This window comes from Phalacrocorax aristotelis, chromosome 2 (genome assembly GCF_949628215.1).
Source record: "Phalacrocorax aristotelis chromosome 2, bGulAri2.1, whole genome shotgun sequence".
In the NCBI taxonomy this organism is placed as follows: Eukaryota; Metazoa; Chordata; class Aves; order Suliformes; family Phalacrocoracidae; genus Phalacrocorax; species Phalacrocorax aristotelis.
The window spans coordinates 6,457,385-6,474,771 of record NC_134277.1 but is presented as its reverse complement, the minus strand read 5'-3'; the positions used below and the strand labels follow the sequence as shown (position 1 = coordinate 6,474,771).

Here is a 17,387-nt window from a genome sequence, read left to right as displayed (position 1 = left end):
GCAAGCGATCATATTCAATTAGTCAGAGTAATTAAAGGATACTGTTCTGGGAATGCAACAATGGTGTTAATCCTACTCAAAAGTGCCTTCCGCTTGCATATAGGCTACAAATGATCATTTACAAAATACATATTGTGTAGGACTGCCAGAATCCGGTGCAGTCAAAGCAAAAATTTTAATTTTGGAATATCTCTAGATTATCAAGTAACACTGTAAATTCCCTCGAAGGCCCATGCAGCTCAGTGCTTTTGCCATATGAGGTAAAACACGAAATCTCTTAAATCAAAAACACAGTTCACTAACTTATCTAAATTTCTTTAACCGAATCAGCCTCAGTTTCTCTTCATCAAGAGTTTTCACTTGGAATAGTTTGAGGAAAAAAAACCTCTGGAAGAACAAAGCTTTCTGCATGTTCTCTGATTAAATTATTGCACTCCGGTGACTTGCTGGTATACATAAAAGACAGCAACATAGGACTGGACGGAAACTTCTGCTCTTCAGGTCAAGTCCCCCTCAACAGTGAGCAATCATACAACAGACATTTCATTTAGAAGGGATTCCGAGAGCACCTACTTTGCACACCCCTACAGGCAACACAAACCACTTTGCAATAGCATGGAGTATATACAATGTATATATGGTACAATAAACAAAGCTGATGACATATAAAACAGAAAATTGATTTACTGTAATGAAAAGGTATGGTTTTGCTACACAGAGTACCTGAAATATCTCAAATGTCTCCCCTAATTTGTATATTTGTAATTCAGCAAGAACATCTGCAGTAAGTCCAGTGTGACCTACCTTTTGACAGCTGCTGTTTGTACAACAGAGAGTTCAGCCCCACAGACATCAGAGAAACAGAATATATTTCCCAGAATATATTTCCTATCAAAGTGTATTTATCAGGTGTATCATGTTTTCATAATTAACTCTGATTACTGACTGGAGATTAATATACCTTTTCACTACATGGTGTGGAGCATACCTTAGCACTCCTGCCCAAAAACCGCTAGCAATGTTCAAAGATCTGTCTACAGAACAATCAAACACCAGCATCTCCTGAACAGAGCTTTTACTATCTCTTAAGAGTTCAGCAGACAAAATTAAATACAAAGAAATGCTTTTGAAATTTTTAACCTTGTGATCACTGTAGTATGGATCAACATCTTCCAGGGGTTCCCCGATGAGCTCCACAGGAAGATCCCCATATAGAGATGGCAGTTTTTTGCAGGTTTTCAGATCAAGCTGAGGAGCAAGTTTATCTTCTTCAGCTCCTTGGTCCTTATTCTTCTGGTTAACTTTGGCTTGCTGCTTTTTTTTCTTAGCAATTCGTTCCTCGATTGCTACCAAGGACTCAGGAGTGAAACGTCGAAAGCTGTTGGCTTCTGATGACCAAAAAAAGGGATCCATTTTTCCTTCTATATGTTTGTTTCCAGTGCTAGAAGTAACTTAAAAGAGAAAGCTACTGACAATTAGAAAATTACAGAAATAATACAAAAGTTAAAACTAGTAGCCATTAGATAAATTATTTCTTCCCTCTGTGAAACCCCGTATGAAAACTGAACAGAACAGAACAGACAGAATAGAATAGAATAGAATAGAATAGAATAGAATAGAATAGAATAGAATAGAATAGAATAGAATAGAATAGAATAGAATAAACTATTTCAGCTGGAAGGGACCTGCAACGATCATCTAGCCCAACTGCCTGACCAATTCAGGGCTGACCAAGTTAAAGCATGTTATTAAGGGCACTGTCCAAACGCCTCTTAAACACTGTCAGCCTTGGGGCATCGACCACCTCTCCAGGAAGCCTGTTCCAGTGTCTGACCACCCTCTCGGGAAAGAAATGCTTCCCAATGCCCAGTCTAAACCTGCCCTGGTGCAGCTCTGAACCATTCCCACGTGTCCTATCACTGGGTGTCAGGGAGGAGAGCTCAGCACCTCCCTCTCCACGTCCCCTCCTCGGGAAGCTGTAGAGCATGATAAGGTCGCCCCTCAGCCTCCTTTTCTCCACATTAGACAAGCCCAAAGTCCTCAGCCACCTCTCATAGCACATGCCTTCCAGCCCTTTCACCAGCTTTGTTGCCCTCCTCTGAAGGCAATCAAGGACCTTCACATCCTTCTTAAATTCTGCTACACTTAAATCTGCTTGTGACCACCCCTGTTCTATGTGCTTATAAAAGCCAGGGATCTGCGCTTCCTCAAAGCAAACTTCGCTAGGAGGTGATCTGACCACTGACCAACCCACGTGAAGCTCCATACCCACTGACTGTTATGCAGAATTTAAACAAACTAGAGACACTATAAAGGACTACTACAAACGAAATAAGTAAATCTGGTATCGCCTTCCTCACAACTGCATGTCAATAGGAAGATCAGTCTACCCTAGAATTTTGCAGGTGCCTTAATGACCTGTGACTCTGCACTAGAGCATCCGCTGTTTCTGGAGACCTTGGTTATGTCTATTTGTTTAATAACTACTCTTTTCCACACATCAAAGGAAACAAATTCAATTACTATTAACTACTCAGATTTTGATGCAAGTCATTGACTTGTTTATTCATGCTGACAGGTATGCGTCATTTCTGCCTCCCATACCAGCCTGGAAAAAGGTAAATGTGGTGAAGCAACTTCACCTTCTGACACATCCCCAAATATTGCAATCCTTCTGGGGATCCGAGTTATCGAATCATAGAATGATTTGGGTCAGAATGGACCTTTAGAGGTCATCTAGTCCAACCCCCCCTGCAGTGAGCAGGGACATCTTCAACCAGATCAGGTTGCTCAGAGCCCCGTCCAGCCTGACCTTGAATGTTTCCAGGACTAGCAGAGTACCTTCAAGAATTTGTTTTCAATTATTCTGTTTGAGTTTAAATTACTGACAAAGGGGAAGGGTGGCAAGGTAGCGAGAAGCACTGAGGTGACTTAAGGCAAATCATCATAAGTATTCAGTTACTAATGACTTCTGGCCCGAATTTACCCCATTACTTGCAGATGACGGTAATTTACATGACCGCTGTTCTCATCCGCAAAAGATGAAGACAATTCTGACCCATTACAGGATGACTTGCCCTTTGTGGCTCACGTCAAAACCAATTGCTCCCATCTAATAAGCACTCCCGGTCACTAACAAGTCTCTAAAATGCTGCATTTTTGATTGCCCAAAGTCCAGCTGTGCTAATTCGGTTTGTGAACTCACATGTGGACCATGACAGAGAATCAATACTCTCTTGTAAGTATAGGTCTCTTCTTTAAATGCATAGATATATTTCTTTAAAAAGAATACGCAACTGCCTGGAGACAGAATGATTGTGCAATGATTTTGTTTCAGTTTAGGGATTTTGGGGTGGGTTTTTTCCTCCTCTGGGACTTTACAAGCAGGTTTCAGACTGATCAGGGACCACGCAACAAACTGAAGCTTTATAATCAAAGAACTGTTACTTTGCAAAACCACACAGACCCGTTTCCAATGGAAAGCTCAAAAGATAAAGTGAAAATTGACATGCTCTCTTTTTTTCAATTTTTAATAATTCTAAGAAGATTAATTTTATTTTCAAAGAAGTTGTAAAGACAACAAAGAGACCGAGCTTTTAGGTAACTATACTGGCTGTAATGAATGAAGCGAAGAAAATGGTTTTAGTTAGTACCAATGTTGTTTCAGTATTAAGGATTTTGGAGCTGAATTTTCAAAAAAAATGAAGGCTGAATCTGTCAAAAGCAGTAATCAAGAGCAAAAAAAACCCCTACACATCCCCTTCAGCAGCAGGGACTAGAAGACATAATTGGACAAACATTCAGGGACAACGCGAGAGGATTTCTTCAGACCTGTAGCAGCAACGTACTTGTGCTGACCGGGAACAACAAGCTTTTCGGCCTTCCATCAACTGCCAAGCATTTATAGATTGTCACTAAGGTTAGGAAAAAGGAAGCTAAGAAGATGTGACCGAAAAAATCCTTGTGATATAGATGACTAAAAAATTTTGAAAAGATGGAGTGACTACTCGAAATTCCTGAAGCTCAGTTAAACTCAGCCACCTCAACATATGCTGCAGAACTCGCTGAATTTTTAAGTCAAGACACTGAGGTAAAGTGTTACCCTTAGAAGTAATTTCAGTCTTTGCATTGGACAGGAAAGTCTCCCTAGGAAATGATTCTGGGAGGGAAGCTACGGAGCAAGCGTTCTCAGAAGTAAGCTGAAGCACCTCTGAATGGGATTTCTTCTAGAACGTGGGAGAACAAACTGGGGTGTGTAAATACAAGTTAGTCTGGGGAAATCCCAACAATGCACTACCTAAAGCATGCTGCTGAAGGCAAACACAAGGCTAGAGTCCAGATCTGTTAATTCCCAAAACAGGATATGCAAGAATTTTCCATTTTAATGAAATTAAGAATTGCAAATCCTATGAGAGGTTTTGATATCCCTGGTCCTAGAGTGGAGAGCATCCGTGACAGATACAAATGCACTGGTGCGGCCTTCAGTTACTAAAGGACCCCGCCCTGCCCTGCAGGGTCAGGGGTACAAAAAATATCTTTGAATCCACCTTTTTAAAAAATTAAAATAGAAATTACTTTTTTTTCTCATCCTGAGATTAACTGAATTCAGCATATATAGCTAGCCACAGCTTTAGGTTAGCCTAACTGGCGTAAGGCTGACTTTGGATAGCGTGGGAATGACACAGAATCTTTTTACATCAAAACCCAAGGAATTCCAGATATACTGATGAAATTTACTGAACAAATGATCTATAAAGTATTAGAAAGGGATGAACAACAAGTCATTAAATGAAATGGACACATAGGCACTACTTTAGCACAATTATCTATAAAAATTTATTACGATAAAAGCTATGCTTTAGGACAATTTTCGCTAGAATAGCAAAGTACTGCCAAAAATTGACTCTATTAATACAATGTTTCACAGACACAAATTAAAAAATGCTCACTGGAGTAATGGACTAATCACTACAGACGAACACTAACTCATTTAGACTTTTAGAATGAAAAACACAATACAAATTCAAGCCCTATAAGCAACTCCCTAATTTGGTTCCATTTATGTGAATTTCAGAACTCCTTTCAGCTCCCTAAAAGTGCCCAGAGCTCCTTTTATATGCAGCAAGGTAACAGCAAGCAAACTATTGACCACAAGATATTCAACGGTCCCTAAAAGGGGAATTTAAACTAATAGAACTGCTCAGTAAAACACTATCAAAGTCCATAAAGGGTGTTTTTTTGAGGAGTTTCCCAAGTATAAGATAGGAAAACTAGTAATTCTTTTTGTTTCAATCTAGTTCTAGCATGTATTATAACCGATCCTGAGCCTCAAATTATTTCGATTTGCTCCCTTGTCAATAGCCACCCACCGAATATTTCCTGTGAGCTCCTGGATCTGGAAAATAAAGGTCAACTGTCTGTTTATCTTGGGTTTAGTATGCATTTAGGAGATTCTTTCACATGGGAATAAAGACTAAAAATGTGTCCTTCTGGTAGGATCTTGTTTGAAATCACAAATTCAAATAACTATCTGCTTAACATAGGTCAAGAAGTATCTTAAAATGAATAAATGAAGAAAAAAAAACCAACATGTAGCAATACTTAGCATGAGATTAGCTACTATAGGACTGGAATTACTAAAATCTATGCTCTAGTCAGAGCCCCCTTCCTTTTCAGTACTTACCCACATTATTTCCAAAAACCTTGTTTTGACCAATCTGTGTATTTGTCAAAACTCATTTTAAGCAGGCATTCGCAAAATGGTATTTTAATAAATCTTATACACAGTTCAGACAATGATAATAACAAAACATCCGGAATCAAATATTTCCAAGCAGTTCCCGAAGGAGTACTTAACCACACTAAAGTGCATCCATCACATTCAATTTCGATTCACGGAACAAGATGGCCTTGTCAGCTATATCAACAAAATCAGTAGCCTTTTTAGTACCTTGAATAGATATAAACTTATATTGACACATTGGCCAAATATACAGAAACACAAAGGTGTTATGGATAAAGACCTCTTCGTTGAGGTCCTGCGTGTGAACAAGGCATCCTAACTCCAATTACAGTCAGCAGATATCTAGTGGTACATAGAGTCAATCAAGGCTGTAGAAAGATAAAAATGAGCAAAGGGAGACAGCTACTTTAAAATCACCTAAACCTCCAGTGACAACGTTAACTAAATCTCCACTAAGTGTAATGGGAATTTAAACACCTAGATCACAGACAGAGCACCGCATTTAGACACCTAATGTAGGTATCAATCTTGCACTGAATTATTTTATAGCTGCCAAAACTTTCCTTGCTGTTAAGCAGAGACCTCTAACACTCTGGAGTCACCTTCCTATATGACACACAAGAGCAGAACCAGACAGCAGCAAAACCATTAGCTACTGCAGATTTCAAACTTTACATTCGATCAGTTCACCATATACAACAGGAAGCACCGATCTGAAAACTCTGAATATTATAGGCATCTCTAAGGTCATCATCACCATGGATGCACTAGATGTACACTGTAATGAATGCCCATAATTAAAAATAACAACTTATATTCCACAAAAAAGCTGATTAAAAAAGGAATCAAAGCATGTAGCTCAATTATTCTTGAAACACGAACTGATGTTCATCTGGAAAGAGATATTCCTCTGGAAAAAAAGAAAAAAAGAGAAAGCAGCTCACAGCAACACCTTATGAAACAGGCTAGGACTCATCTCTTCTCTGTGTTGTACGATACCTTGAAAAAAGCTACTGCTATCACCTGCTCAGTTTCAATAAAGAGAAAATAATTCTGCTCTCTGATCACCATTTTCTTTTATTTAACTACCCATATTAATCAACAGATTTATCAGATTTATGTTAGCCCGTTCTAAAATCAAACTTGGGAAATTTTATTGGACAACTCCTGTTTCTAAAACACATGGCCATTTCTTCCACCCAGCACTTTGTCCCCCACCCCCTGCCGCCCCCGCCAACAAAAACTTTGTGTTTGGATAAATATCTACCGGTGGGGTTTTTTTACACCACATGTAATATAAAAAGCTAGTCACAATATCAATCCAATATAATAAAATCTGTTTACTCATTGCCTCCAAAATCAGAAATGCATGCAACAGGCTAGATTGTGCATTACTTAAACATCTTAAAAATAAATCACTCACCAGCATTTTTGTGAGAAAAACATTCCAGATTTGTGTAGGTAAAGAAATCCCACTATCTCAAGGTAAGAACAGCTTAGATTAGATAGCACAAAAGCCAATTTGAGGACCACTGTGCATAAATTAATATAACAAACCAACAAGACAAAAAGTAGTCAGTCATTAATATGAGAAATATAATCATGTTTAGTAAAATGTTAGACTGCCACATGTAAATAAAAGGAAGAGCTGCATGTTTACAGCAACATAGTAGTTCTACATTAAAGGCACATTTTTTAATGTACATGCTACCTGTACCTAAAGTAAAACCATATCTAAGACTTAAAAGCATGTGTGCACGTATTTCTTACATATATATATACACATGTATACATACAGCCCTGACTATTTTGATCAAATATACATAGATTTAAACTAGCAACTGACATTTCTTATGCTACACAAATATTTAGCAAAAACAAATACTTACAACATCCCTTTCAAAATAAAAAACCTTCACACTAATTTCTTAAGCTAATTCGGCTAGCTTGTACCTGCAGAGAGACAGAAAGTCTTCGTTTTCTCACCTTCACCACTCGGTTCAGAAGAACATCGTATTTACCCAGCCAGCTCCCACGCAGAAAGTTTTCTTTTGTATTGGGATGCCTGGGGGAGGGCTGGAGGGAGGAGCTCGGTCACTCTTCTGACAGCAAGAAATGAAATTTGGTGATCACACTGGAAACACAGTAGAAAAGGAAAAAGGTGTGTGGGTGATTCTTTTGAAGAATTATCACCCAAATATTAGTCAATTATTTTCTTTCTGCTGAAATCAGCTACATTTATTAAAAAGCAAAGAGGGGTTTTTGTTCAATCGGAAATATAGATGTAAAAACCTACAAAAGCAAAAGCTGCCCTGCTTCACATTTCATTCTGAGGTTATAACCAGATGAACTTTCAGCATATGTTAAATATTGGCACAAATTTTGCCCTTTGTTAAAAGCTTTTGGTCAGAAATTTGAGTTATATATTGCTGTGTTTCATTCCTTAATTTATATTTTTTATTATTCCCAGGCTATGATGTATGTTCATTGTACCTTACAAAGACAAAATTTCCAAGTCAAATATACCACCTCATACATACAAGATCAGAGCCCAAAATACATTCGTTATCACATTATGCCGCAACTTCTGTTAAAACATACAAACCTTGTTTGAGCAAAATAAAACCCACAACATCTATCCTCACATCTGAAACCACTTATATTCATTTAAATAAAAGTTCTGTAGAAAACCTCCTAGCAGCAGGTATTGGATAGTAACAGGTATAACTTAATGGTAAGTGCTACTGCTAAGTATAGTTATTTCTCTTACAGTTACATCAACAGAACACATTACTGTCCAAAAATTCTTTTACTCTTTATTGGGTAGCTTCTAAATCTTTCCTATCATCTTTCCAGATAATAAGAGTTACTCTAGGTTTTGCTGGAAGAATTCTGCTGAAAGAACTAAGCTGTCCTTAAAAGCCAGGCAGCCTTAATGCACGCAAACCGAGAAACAATTGCGATCAAACACTTTGCTTGATAGGTATCATCAGCGAAGGAAACAACTACGGATGGTTTTAAAGAAATAAAGACGCTAAGTGTTCTGTGATGCAAACAACAGTAAGACATTTTAAGTTCCAGTGTAAGTTATCTTTCCAGAAAGCAATAGCATGTTCTCGAGACAAGTTCAATTAAGAGAGCAGAATCCTACGGATCAGTAAAGCATCGTTCTATAATGGCACGGTATCTGCTACAGTCAAAAGCAGCCACACCTATAGCGCTGTACCAGCCACCATCACTAAGTACAGAAAAGATCCTTACCTGGATGTATTTCTTCTGCTCGATCTTCTTTATCAATCTGTCCCTGTGAAAAATGGGGCACAGGGAGTAAAGACAGAGCTCAAAGGAGCGAGAAGAGTTGCACTCCTCCTGCCCCTTTCGCACAGCTTGGTACCTACCATCGGAAAAGGGGAAGGCATGGAACACAACAAGGTTTTTATCTGCAGCTGTTAAAAGAAAGCCTTAGGACTTGTAGCTAAGAGCAAAGCATTTAGACAAGTAACTTTTCTTGTGTTCCTATGTGAAACTTACTTTCTCCTATCAGGAAGGCAGTTTCTTAAAGGGGGAGAAGGGGCAGAGAACTAGCTTCATAGTAAGAACATTGTTTTCTTCCCAGTTTCATTCATTATTCCTCAGTGTAATGAAAAAAAGAGAAAAAAAACCAGCTTAACAACAAAAAGATAATGTTCTTTATAGAAATGACTGTTAATTTAGTCACCATGTTCTCGACATGGATCTGTCTCTTCCATTAACTGCAAAGTATAGCACTCTTCTCTTTTCCTTTTATTGCCAGAGGACAAGAAAAATACTTTTTCTTGGTAGCATTAGTACACCACCATTAGCCTAATGACTAAGAGTGTGCAGATGTCAAGAGCTGAAAAAAGAGATTTTTGTATAATTAAATGTATCTTGTGACTGTGCCATAACTCTGCTTTAAATTACCGATCAGATAAATACCGTCATTAAAGATAGCAAGGCATCGGACGGTTCATGCACACTGCATGACCCTCTTATCCTCAAATTCCACCCAGCCGCCTCCCCTGCCAGCTGCTATCTACTGAGAGACGCGCTGTGGTATAATCCTGGAAATCCGCGTCTCCTGTGTTCAGTGGGATAACAGACACACAATGCGTGCCTCTGACTTAGGGGGAGAGGGTTCATACAAGGTTTCTGGTCCTATTTTTCCCACTTATAGGAATGAGACTGCTATTTAATTTCCTAACAAATTCAGCACAACTTCCCTCCTTCTCCTGCCTGATTGGGACCTTCCCTCAATAGCTCACTGACCCCTCGCTAGATGTGAGAAGTCTGAAAGCCAGATCATTGAAAAACCTAACCCTTCTCACTACATCCCCCTTTAGGATCCGTACTATGTCTATAATTGGCTAAAATTACAAGATGGACACAAGATACCAGATGGATACAAGAGGGAATAGAACTTATATTTAAAACAAATAAGTCGTTATCGTCAACTGATGCATCTGTAAATTGAATTCTGAAATTTGTACACTGACCTATTCAGGAGCCTCTCCATGATTCACGCAACACTCATGTACAAAAAGTTTGAGTAAGAAAGTGTTTTAGAGAGAGAACACACAGATTTATTGAAAATTCAATGGAAGAATCAATGTCACTTTATTTACACGTTAAAAACACCTAGTAACTTCAACCATAACCGTTGGAAGGAAAATTGCTTGACCCTGAGAAAGACAGACCGTATTTCCATGAAACGGATCCTGCAAAACAAAGTCATGCAATATACAATTAGATTGTGGCATCCACTGATGAAGCACTTTCTTGAATTTGATATAAAGTATCTTCTGTTTGTTTTAATTTAGGTTAAGATTCTCAGAGACGAATCACAACTGCTAATTACGGAGCTTACTGCACCTTCTGGTTATGGTTCACAGCCCATTAGCCGACACTGACCGCAAGTGATTCTGAGACATACACACAAATCCGATGTTGATACAAACGCTGACGATCCTTCATCAGCATCAGCAAATGCAAACTGCTGTTTCACACAAAAAACCCCACAAAGCACAGAAAAATCAGCTGTGTACGTAACAGCAAATAGGTAGAAACACAGCCATCAAAATACTCTCCTGAAGGCAAAATCTCAATCTCTGGAGAGCAGGGAGTGGGAATCATGTCAGATGGAGCACAGGTATAGTATAGTTTAGTTTCTTTAAAGATAGCAACACCACAGGAAGAGAGGATGTCTCTTTTGGGCATAATAAAAATAAACACAAGTCAAAATCATAACAAAAAGCTTATATTAACAGTAATCAGCTGTTACTTTTGCCCCCCTGCCACATGCAATGAAAAAAGTTTTCCAAGTAACTTCAGAATTAAAAATAAACAGTTCCTCCTCATTAATGCGACTTTGTGAAATCTGGTAAACCTACGTAAGTGATATCACGACAGATAGAATTTCTTAATAGAAAATCCCAGTCTTTCTACATTAAGAATGTGATTTTTTTCTCATAAGCCCTCAAACGCGCACACTGCCCGGGAGCAGCAGCACTACTTTCAGAGCGCAGACCACAAGGGCCCCTTGCCTCCACTCGGAACAGAATTATCACTGATCAGTGCCTGGGAAAGTTGTTCTGCTTTCGGTGCAATGGCTCCTCAGCCGACCTGCGCAACCGCCACCTGACAGCGCCACGGAACACACAGAGGTAACTGCGCAAACGTGGCCCCCCCACGACCGCGTCTGTCAAGGCACTGATGCCAAATGGAACAAAAATCTACGTACACTCCCCATGCTGCGTATAGATCTTTAGAGTCTTTTGGGGAAGCAAGTTCATGTGCTTAAAAGGGAGACAAGCTAATCAAAACCATCCTGGTTATGTCTTTCAGGTAAATATCTTTGAAAAACATGGTACAGGATAAAACAGTCGGCAAATTCAGCGATGGTTTCCATAGTACTCTGTCATTCCAATCAGAAGTGGAAACCAGATTTGATCATATCACAAGGACTTAGAGATGAGTGAGAGCTTTAATAGTGGATGGCTCCTCAATCCAACAAACAAAAGAAAAAGAAAATTAAAAAAAAAAAGAGAAAACTTAGCCATAGGGGTCTGCTAATAAGAATCTCTGAGATAAACTAAAGGTTTGCCCCAATCCCTCTTAGAAAAGAATCTAATAGTGCAAAGTACATGATGTATTTATCAAGATAATAATTTATATGATGGCCATTTTCCTTTTTTCATGCTGCACAGTGAAATAAGAAATCACACAGACATGACATCTGGTATTTGGTAAATAGCTAATTGGCTTTACAGAATAACAGGAAATAGCCTTTGTGGTAAGTACACATTAAACGCAATGTTACACAAAGTAGCTTTCTGCCTAATGACCTAATGTACACTGAATAAGCCTGAAAATTAGCTCAGTGCCTGAAGTTCGAGTTATTCCATCTGTTTCTTCTTCATATTCTGAAAAACAGTACTGGTAATTTCAAAGCATTTTATATTTCGCAAAAGTAAGATGCTAAGAGCATGCAAAACATCGCCACTACAATCTCTGAAAGATTTCCAGCATTTCTGACAAAATCTCGCTAACAAAGTTTATTCTTGAAGACTGACCCTTTACTGCATGGCTCCGCACACAACCATGACATGACAAATGCAAAAGCACTAGCAAAGATTGACCCATCTGGACCCATTTCTTACTGTAGCTCCCTGTAAGATTAGAGTCTAAACTTCAACATGTCAAGAATGCAACTCGTAAAAATTATGCAATACCAAACAGCTGTACAGATTAAAACCAAACCAACCATATATGCTAGTGAACTAGAATACAGTATTTAGTAGTTAGATTAATGTGAGAAAGCAAATTTAAAACAGAGTTGATGCTGAAATAATAATTCATCTCCCTTCTCCAAAGCCTCCTGGAGTTCAGCTCTGTCTGTGCCTCCTCTCCAGCTAGCTGGGATACCTGATTTATCAAAACGCCTTGGAAGTTTAGTTACTTTCATTGCTTCCACTCGCCATCACATTGCTTCCGTATCTCCTACTTCTATTAACTGGCAGTCATTAAAAATGTATACGCAGTCACTGTTTTGCTACCGTATCTGCAGAGCCCTTGGCTCATACGTGGCCCAGCTGTGACAGATGCTCAGACATGCCAACTGCCTCCGTGACTCAAGGAACTCTCTCACTCCTCTGTGCCAGGGGAGACGCTGACTCCTCATCCAGCAGGCAAAAGCAGAGCGATCGTAAACTCATTTGCAATATTTTCCATTAGATTTCTACAAATAATTGTAAACAGTGCAAGAAAGATAATACAGAAAGTCTGGGCATCTGCCTGACTGTCGTCTAAAATCACAACTTTATTCCAGGTGATATTCTGCAACTTTTCAGGGCTTAATCCAGCAGCATGAGGCAGTTACAGACGCACCACTCACTTCCAGAGAACCACAGCAAAGACTGTGCTCATTGCACACTGTTCTACGAACGTGGTTTTGTGGCTTTCGCTGCTGATTTTGGATATGAAGGAGTCTAAAACAGTGGCTGTATTACCTGCATGCCTTGCTTACGCTGACACGCAGAATATGATATCACAGGTAAATTTAATCACACAATTTTCACATCCCATAAAATGCAGACTAAGTACAGTAATTTCAAACACATCTGAGTCATGCCCATAAATTATATACAGGCTACACTGCTTTTGGCTTTAAGCTATCTGGAATTTACCATGTCCTTTGGGGATTTTTTTCAGTGATTAGCTGGTCTTAAAATGTATGTCTTCATAACTTGAATTTATGTCTTATCCCAACTACAGAACCTATTATAGCTTTTCCTGGAGGATTAGAGAGGCCTCTGTTTACAAAAACATCTACTTGTAGTTGTATAATTATATCTTTAAAAACAGGGTTGGAAGTGATGTCCTAAAGCCAACTAGTTAACTCTTTAGCCCAAAACAGCATCAACTCCACTGATGCAACTCCTGGAGATATTTGTTCAGTCTCGTTACAACAGATGGTGATTCCAAAACCTTCATATACAGCGTATGCTAATGCTTCACTATTCTCACTGCCAAAAAAGTTTTTCATGTGCGTCATCTGAATTTCCTGAACTGCAATCTCAGCCTGTAACTTCTTGCTTCATTCATCACGGACATGAAGATGAGTTTATTCCACATACCTTCTTAATTATTTGAAAACTTCTATCATGCTTCCTCTCATCTTTTCTTCTGTAGACAAAATCCGTCTGAACTTTACATCATAATTCGTACTTCTCAGGCTCCGAATTACTCTTACAGCGTACTTCTAAATCCTTTTACCATTTACTTTGAACTCTCTGACTGTCAAACATCACAATGAGGGAACAGAGCAGCAGACAGAAGCAGCTGGGAAATTCTACAGCGTTCTTGAACCTACTACTACTAAGGAAATACCATCTTTATACTCCTACTTTTTACAATGATTATTCACCCAATAAACACATTCCCGGCATTTCCATCCTTGCTTCTCCCCTTATCTCAACATCCTGGCTTCACTCCTGAGACCTGTTCCATTCTCCACCACTTCCTTTCTGGCTCAACAGCTGTTTGCTCACTCCAGTGTTCTCAGAAATTCACAATTGAGCCAAAGATGATCAGATTTTCATGGAAACTGAAAAATAATCCCTAGACTCGTATATCCATCACATTCCTTCTCTTCCAAAATCAAAAGCAAACAACTAACATTAAAACTAGATCATCTTATCACTTTCCTTAAACACCACAAAGAAAATCTTACCTACAATATTTCTTGTGTAATACTACCTTTACCTCAGGCTTGATAAACATAAACAGAGAAATGAGAAAATTTGCAGGATTATAATACTCATATTTTTAGCAGCCCTCAGTAAATACAATCTTGGTTGGACTAGGCCATCTCCAGAGGTCCCTTCCAACCACAATGATTCTGCCATACAAAGGGATCACTGTACTTTTTTTCTCCTTCAGGTAATGAATTTTTGGTCTGAAAGGTTGAAGAAACACTTTATCATGTGTATTAATAGCAGCAACTATCCACAAAATGTTCTTTGATGCACAAAAAAAGAGGAAAAGCAATTTTTAAATTGCATAATAATGTAAAAAACAAAGGTTCTCTGTCCATTAAAAAACCTCCATTTTAAAAGAAATGTACAAAAGACGATGATTGCCCTTGAAGACACATCATTAACTTTACTAAATTAATAATCCATTGGTGATTATAGATAATGAAATTATGATTAGGGTTTATGAATGAAATTATTATTATATTTTATCACAGAATAGCACAAAAATAATATCAGAATTTCAACATCTTTAAGAGAAAACAAGAAATTACTTTAAAGTATGCATGAAAATGATTGTGGTATGAAGAGAAGTCCTCAAGCTCTTAATGGACTAATGCATATTGAAATGTAGCAGGGCACTTTGCTCAGTATTTACTTACAGAGAAAACCTCACGCCGCCTCATTCTTCTCCAGTCCAGAATCCAATAAAATCACATGCTTATGCACGACAGTGTCTGAAACACTTTGACAATTACCTTAGCCTGAAGCCAGTACACAACTAAACTCTGAACAAAAAAAGCTTAATTTCATCTTGGAAAAAAGTGAAATTTATTAAACAATAAATGCTTTTCACAGTTGCCTTAGGACATGCCTTCAATCCTATGCTTCCCACTGCTGTAACAACATAAAATAGTAGAAATACTGCAGTTAAGGATGGACTTTGGTCAAGGCAGATTTCGTTTAAGAATCATATGCCCCACTTGCAATTGTGGTGAGGACACTGCGCACTCGGCAATGCCAGAAAATGTGTCCTCTGTCAAAAAAGGCAAAGTTTAAATTAGCAGAAGTAAATGGCCGTTATGTTTTCTACTCATGGTTGCAACCAGCATTGAACAAGAATGTGGAGACCTGAATGTATTTTTTTTCCTTATCCCTTTACATTTTTTCTCTCACAGTAATTTTTTCCACTAACTAAATATTAGCATCTTTGCTATTCTACTGTAATGAAATAAGGAGTGTAACAAAAAGGTGTACCAAGAAGACAGTCCTGTACACAATTTCACACAGCTCCTCGCCCAGAGCACGGTCACTGCTGCAGCTGAACACTTTTTGCATTAACAGTTAAACTGCCAAAAAGATATCTGGCAGTTGGGGGCGGGGAGCATCTCTGGAAAATGGTATTAAATTTCATACCATCATACAATCATTTTCAGGAATCCTTGTTCATGAAACAAAATAATACGGTCTTCCCTGGTCCTCTGGGGAAGACAGTTGAGTCTTTGCTACCTACTCAGCAGGACAGCCTCATACAAGGGGCAAGGGAGGACCTCTGAACGCCTGAGCCCTCAGCAGAGCCCTCCCGAGGGGGACAAGTGACGTTGTCACCAAAACCCAGGAATAAAACTCCTTAACACTGGGTGCATTAAAGCGCAGGTGTTATTTTATTCGACGCCGGGCGCGTAGGGATCTTTCCATCTAGTACGCACACCTAATTCCTTTTTGACATTTACACATAAAAATTAACACACCACGCCTAATACATAATCATTGACCTGACTGAGCATGCTCTTCTTCCATCGGTCTGTATCTTCTTTGCCTAAGTTTAAAGCTACAGTGTGATTTTAGTTCACAGCACGTGCTCAAGAGGAGGCACGGGGTCAGTCCTTTCGCCCCTCAGTTGACATTCTCGCCCGGCCAGAGTTGCTTTTGCCCCAGTTTCATGTTTTGGTGTCTTCCGGCCAAAATGTTCCCATTTGTCACTGCTGACTGATTTGTGGCCATCCTGTATCTTCACAACCTTCTTTGTAGCAGGATGTTTCTACTGTCAGTCCTTGAAGTTCTGCTGAGTTGTATTCTTTCAGGAGGTTTTTGTTAAAGAGGCATTCATTGCTAATACCCTCTTGGCTGGCCTAAGTGTTACTTACTATCGTGTTAAAATTCTCAGGTGTTAGTTCCCCCTCCCAACTGTGATCCTTTCTTAATTACTAATAACTCCTGCACTATTCCATTTCAACCAAGAAGAATATATATACACACACACGTTTGAGGAAACAATCCTGGTGTGTTGGCTGGGCATAAATTAAGCACATCCTGTCCATCACAAAAAGCCCAGTGCAACCTTCTTTTAGCTTTTGTTCAAGGTACCACTAATAGCCTCTTATCTGGCCTAAATATTATTTACTGCCTTATTAAAATTCTCAGGTGTTAATTTCTACTCCTAACTGTGATCCTTTCTTAAATACTACTAACTCCTGTGCTATTCCATTTTTTCAAAGAATATATACGTTTGAAGTAACAACCTCACTCCACAGGCCTGGCCTGCCGGAGAAAAACACAGCCCCTGGGGCAGCACAAGGCGAGCAGCAGACACCCCGTGAGAGGCGGCAGGAACACGGACACGGACACGGACACGGACACGGACACGGACACGGACACGGACACGGACACGGACACGGACACGGACACGGACACGGACACGGCCCTCCACGGGAAGTGACAGTGAGAAGGCGACTCTGCGGAGAACATGGCGCCGGGCGGCGGCAGGGCAGGAACGCAGCCCCGCCCCTCCTCTGGCCACGCCTCCTCTGGCCACGCCCCCTAGGGCCGTTCCCCTGGCAACGCCTCGCTGCGCGGGCTGGGTGAGGCGAGGA

The 17,387-nt window shown here is 39.4% G+C and overlaps 1 protein-coding gene across 1 annotated transcript in view; it reads right to left on the bottom strand.

The window, feature by feature from the left end:
- LOC142052360 (sodium channel protein type 5 subunit alpha-like) overlaps window positions 1-1,470 on the bottom strand; it is a 48,362-nt gene extending 46,892 nt beyond the window's left edge. Inside the window, exon 1 of the mRNA XM_075082262.1 lies at window positions 1,141-1,470. Coding sequence (XP_074938363.1) covers window positions 1,141-1,413 — 273 coding nt within the window. The 5' untranslated portion in view covers window positions 1,414-1,470. The remainder of the gene's footprint in view (window positions 1-1,140) is intronic.
- Window positions 1,471-17,387: the final 15,917 nt, after the last annotated feature.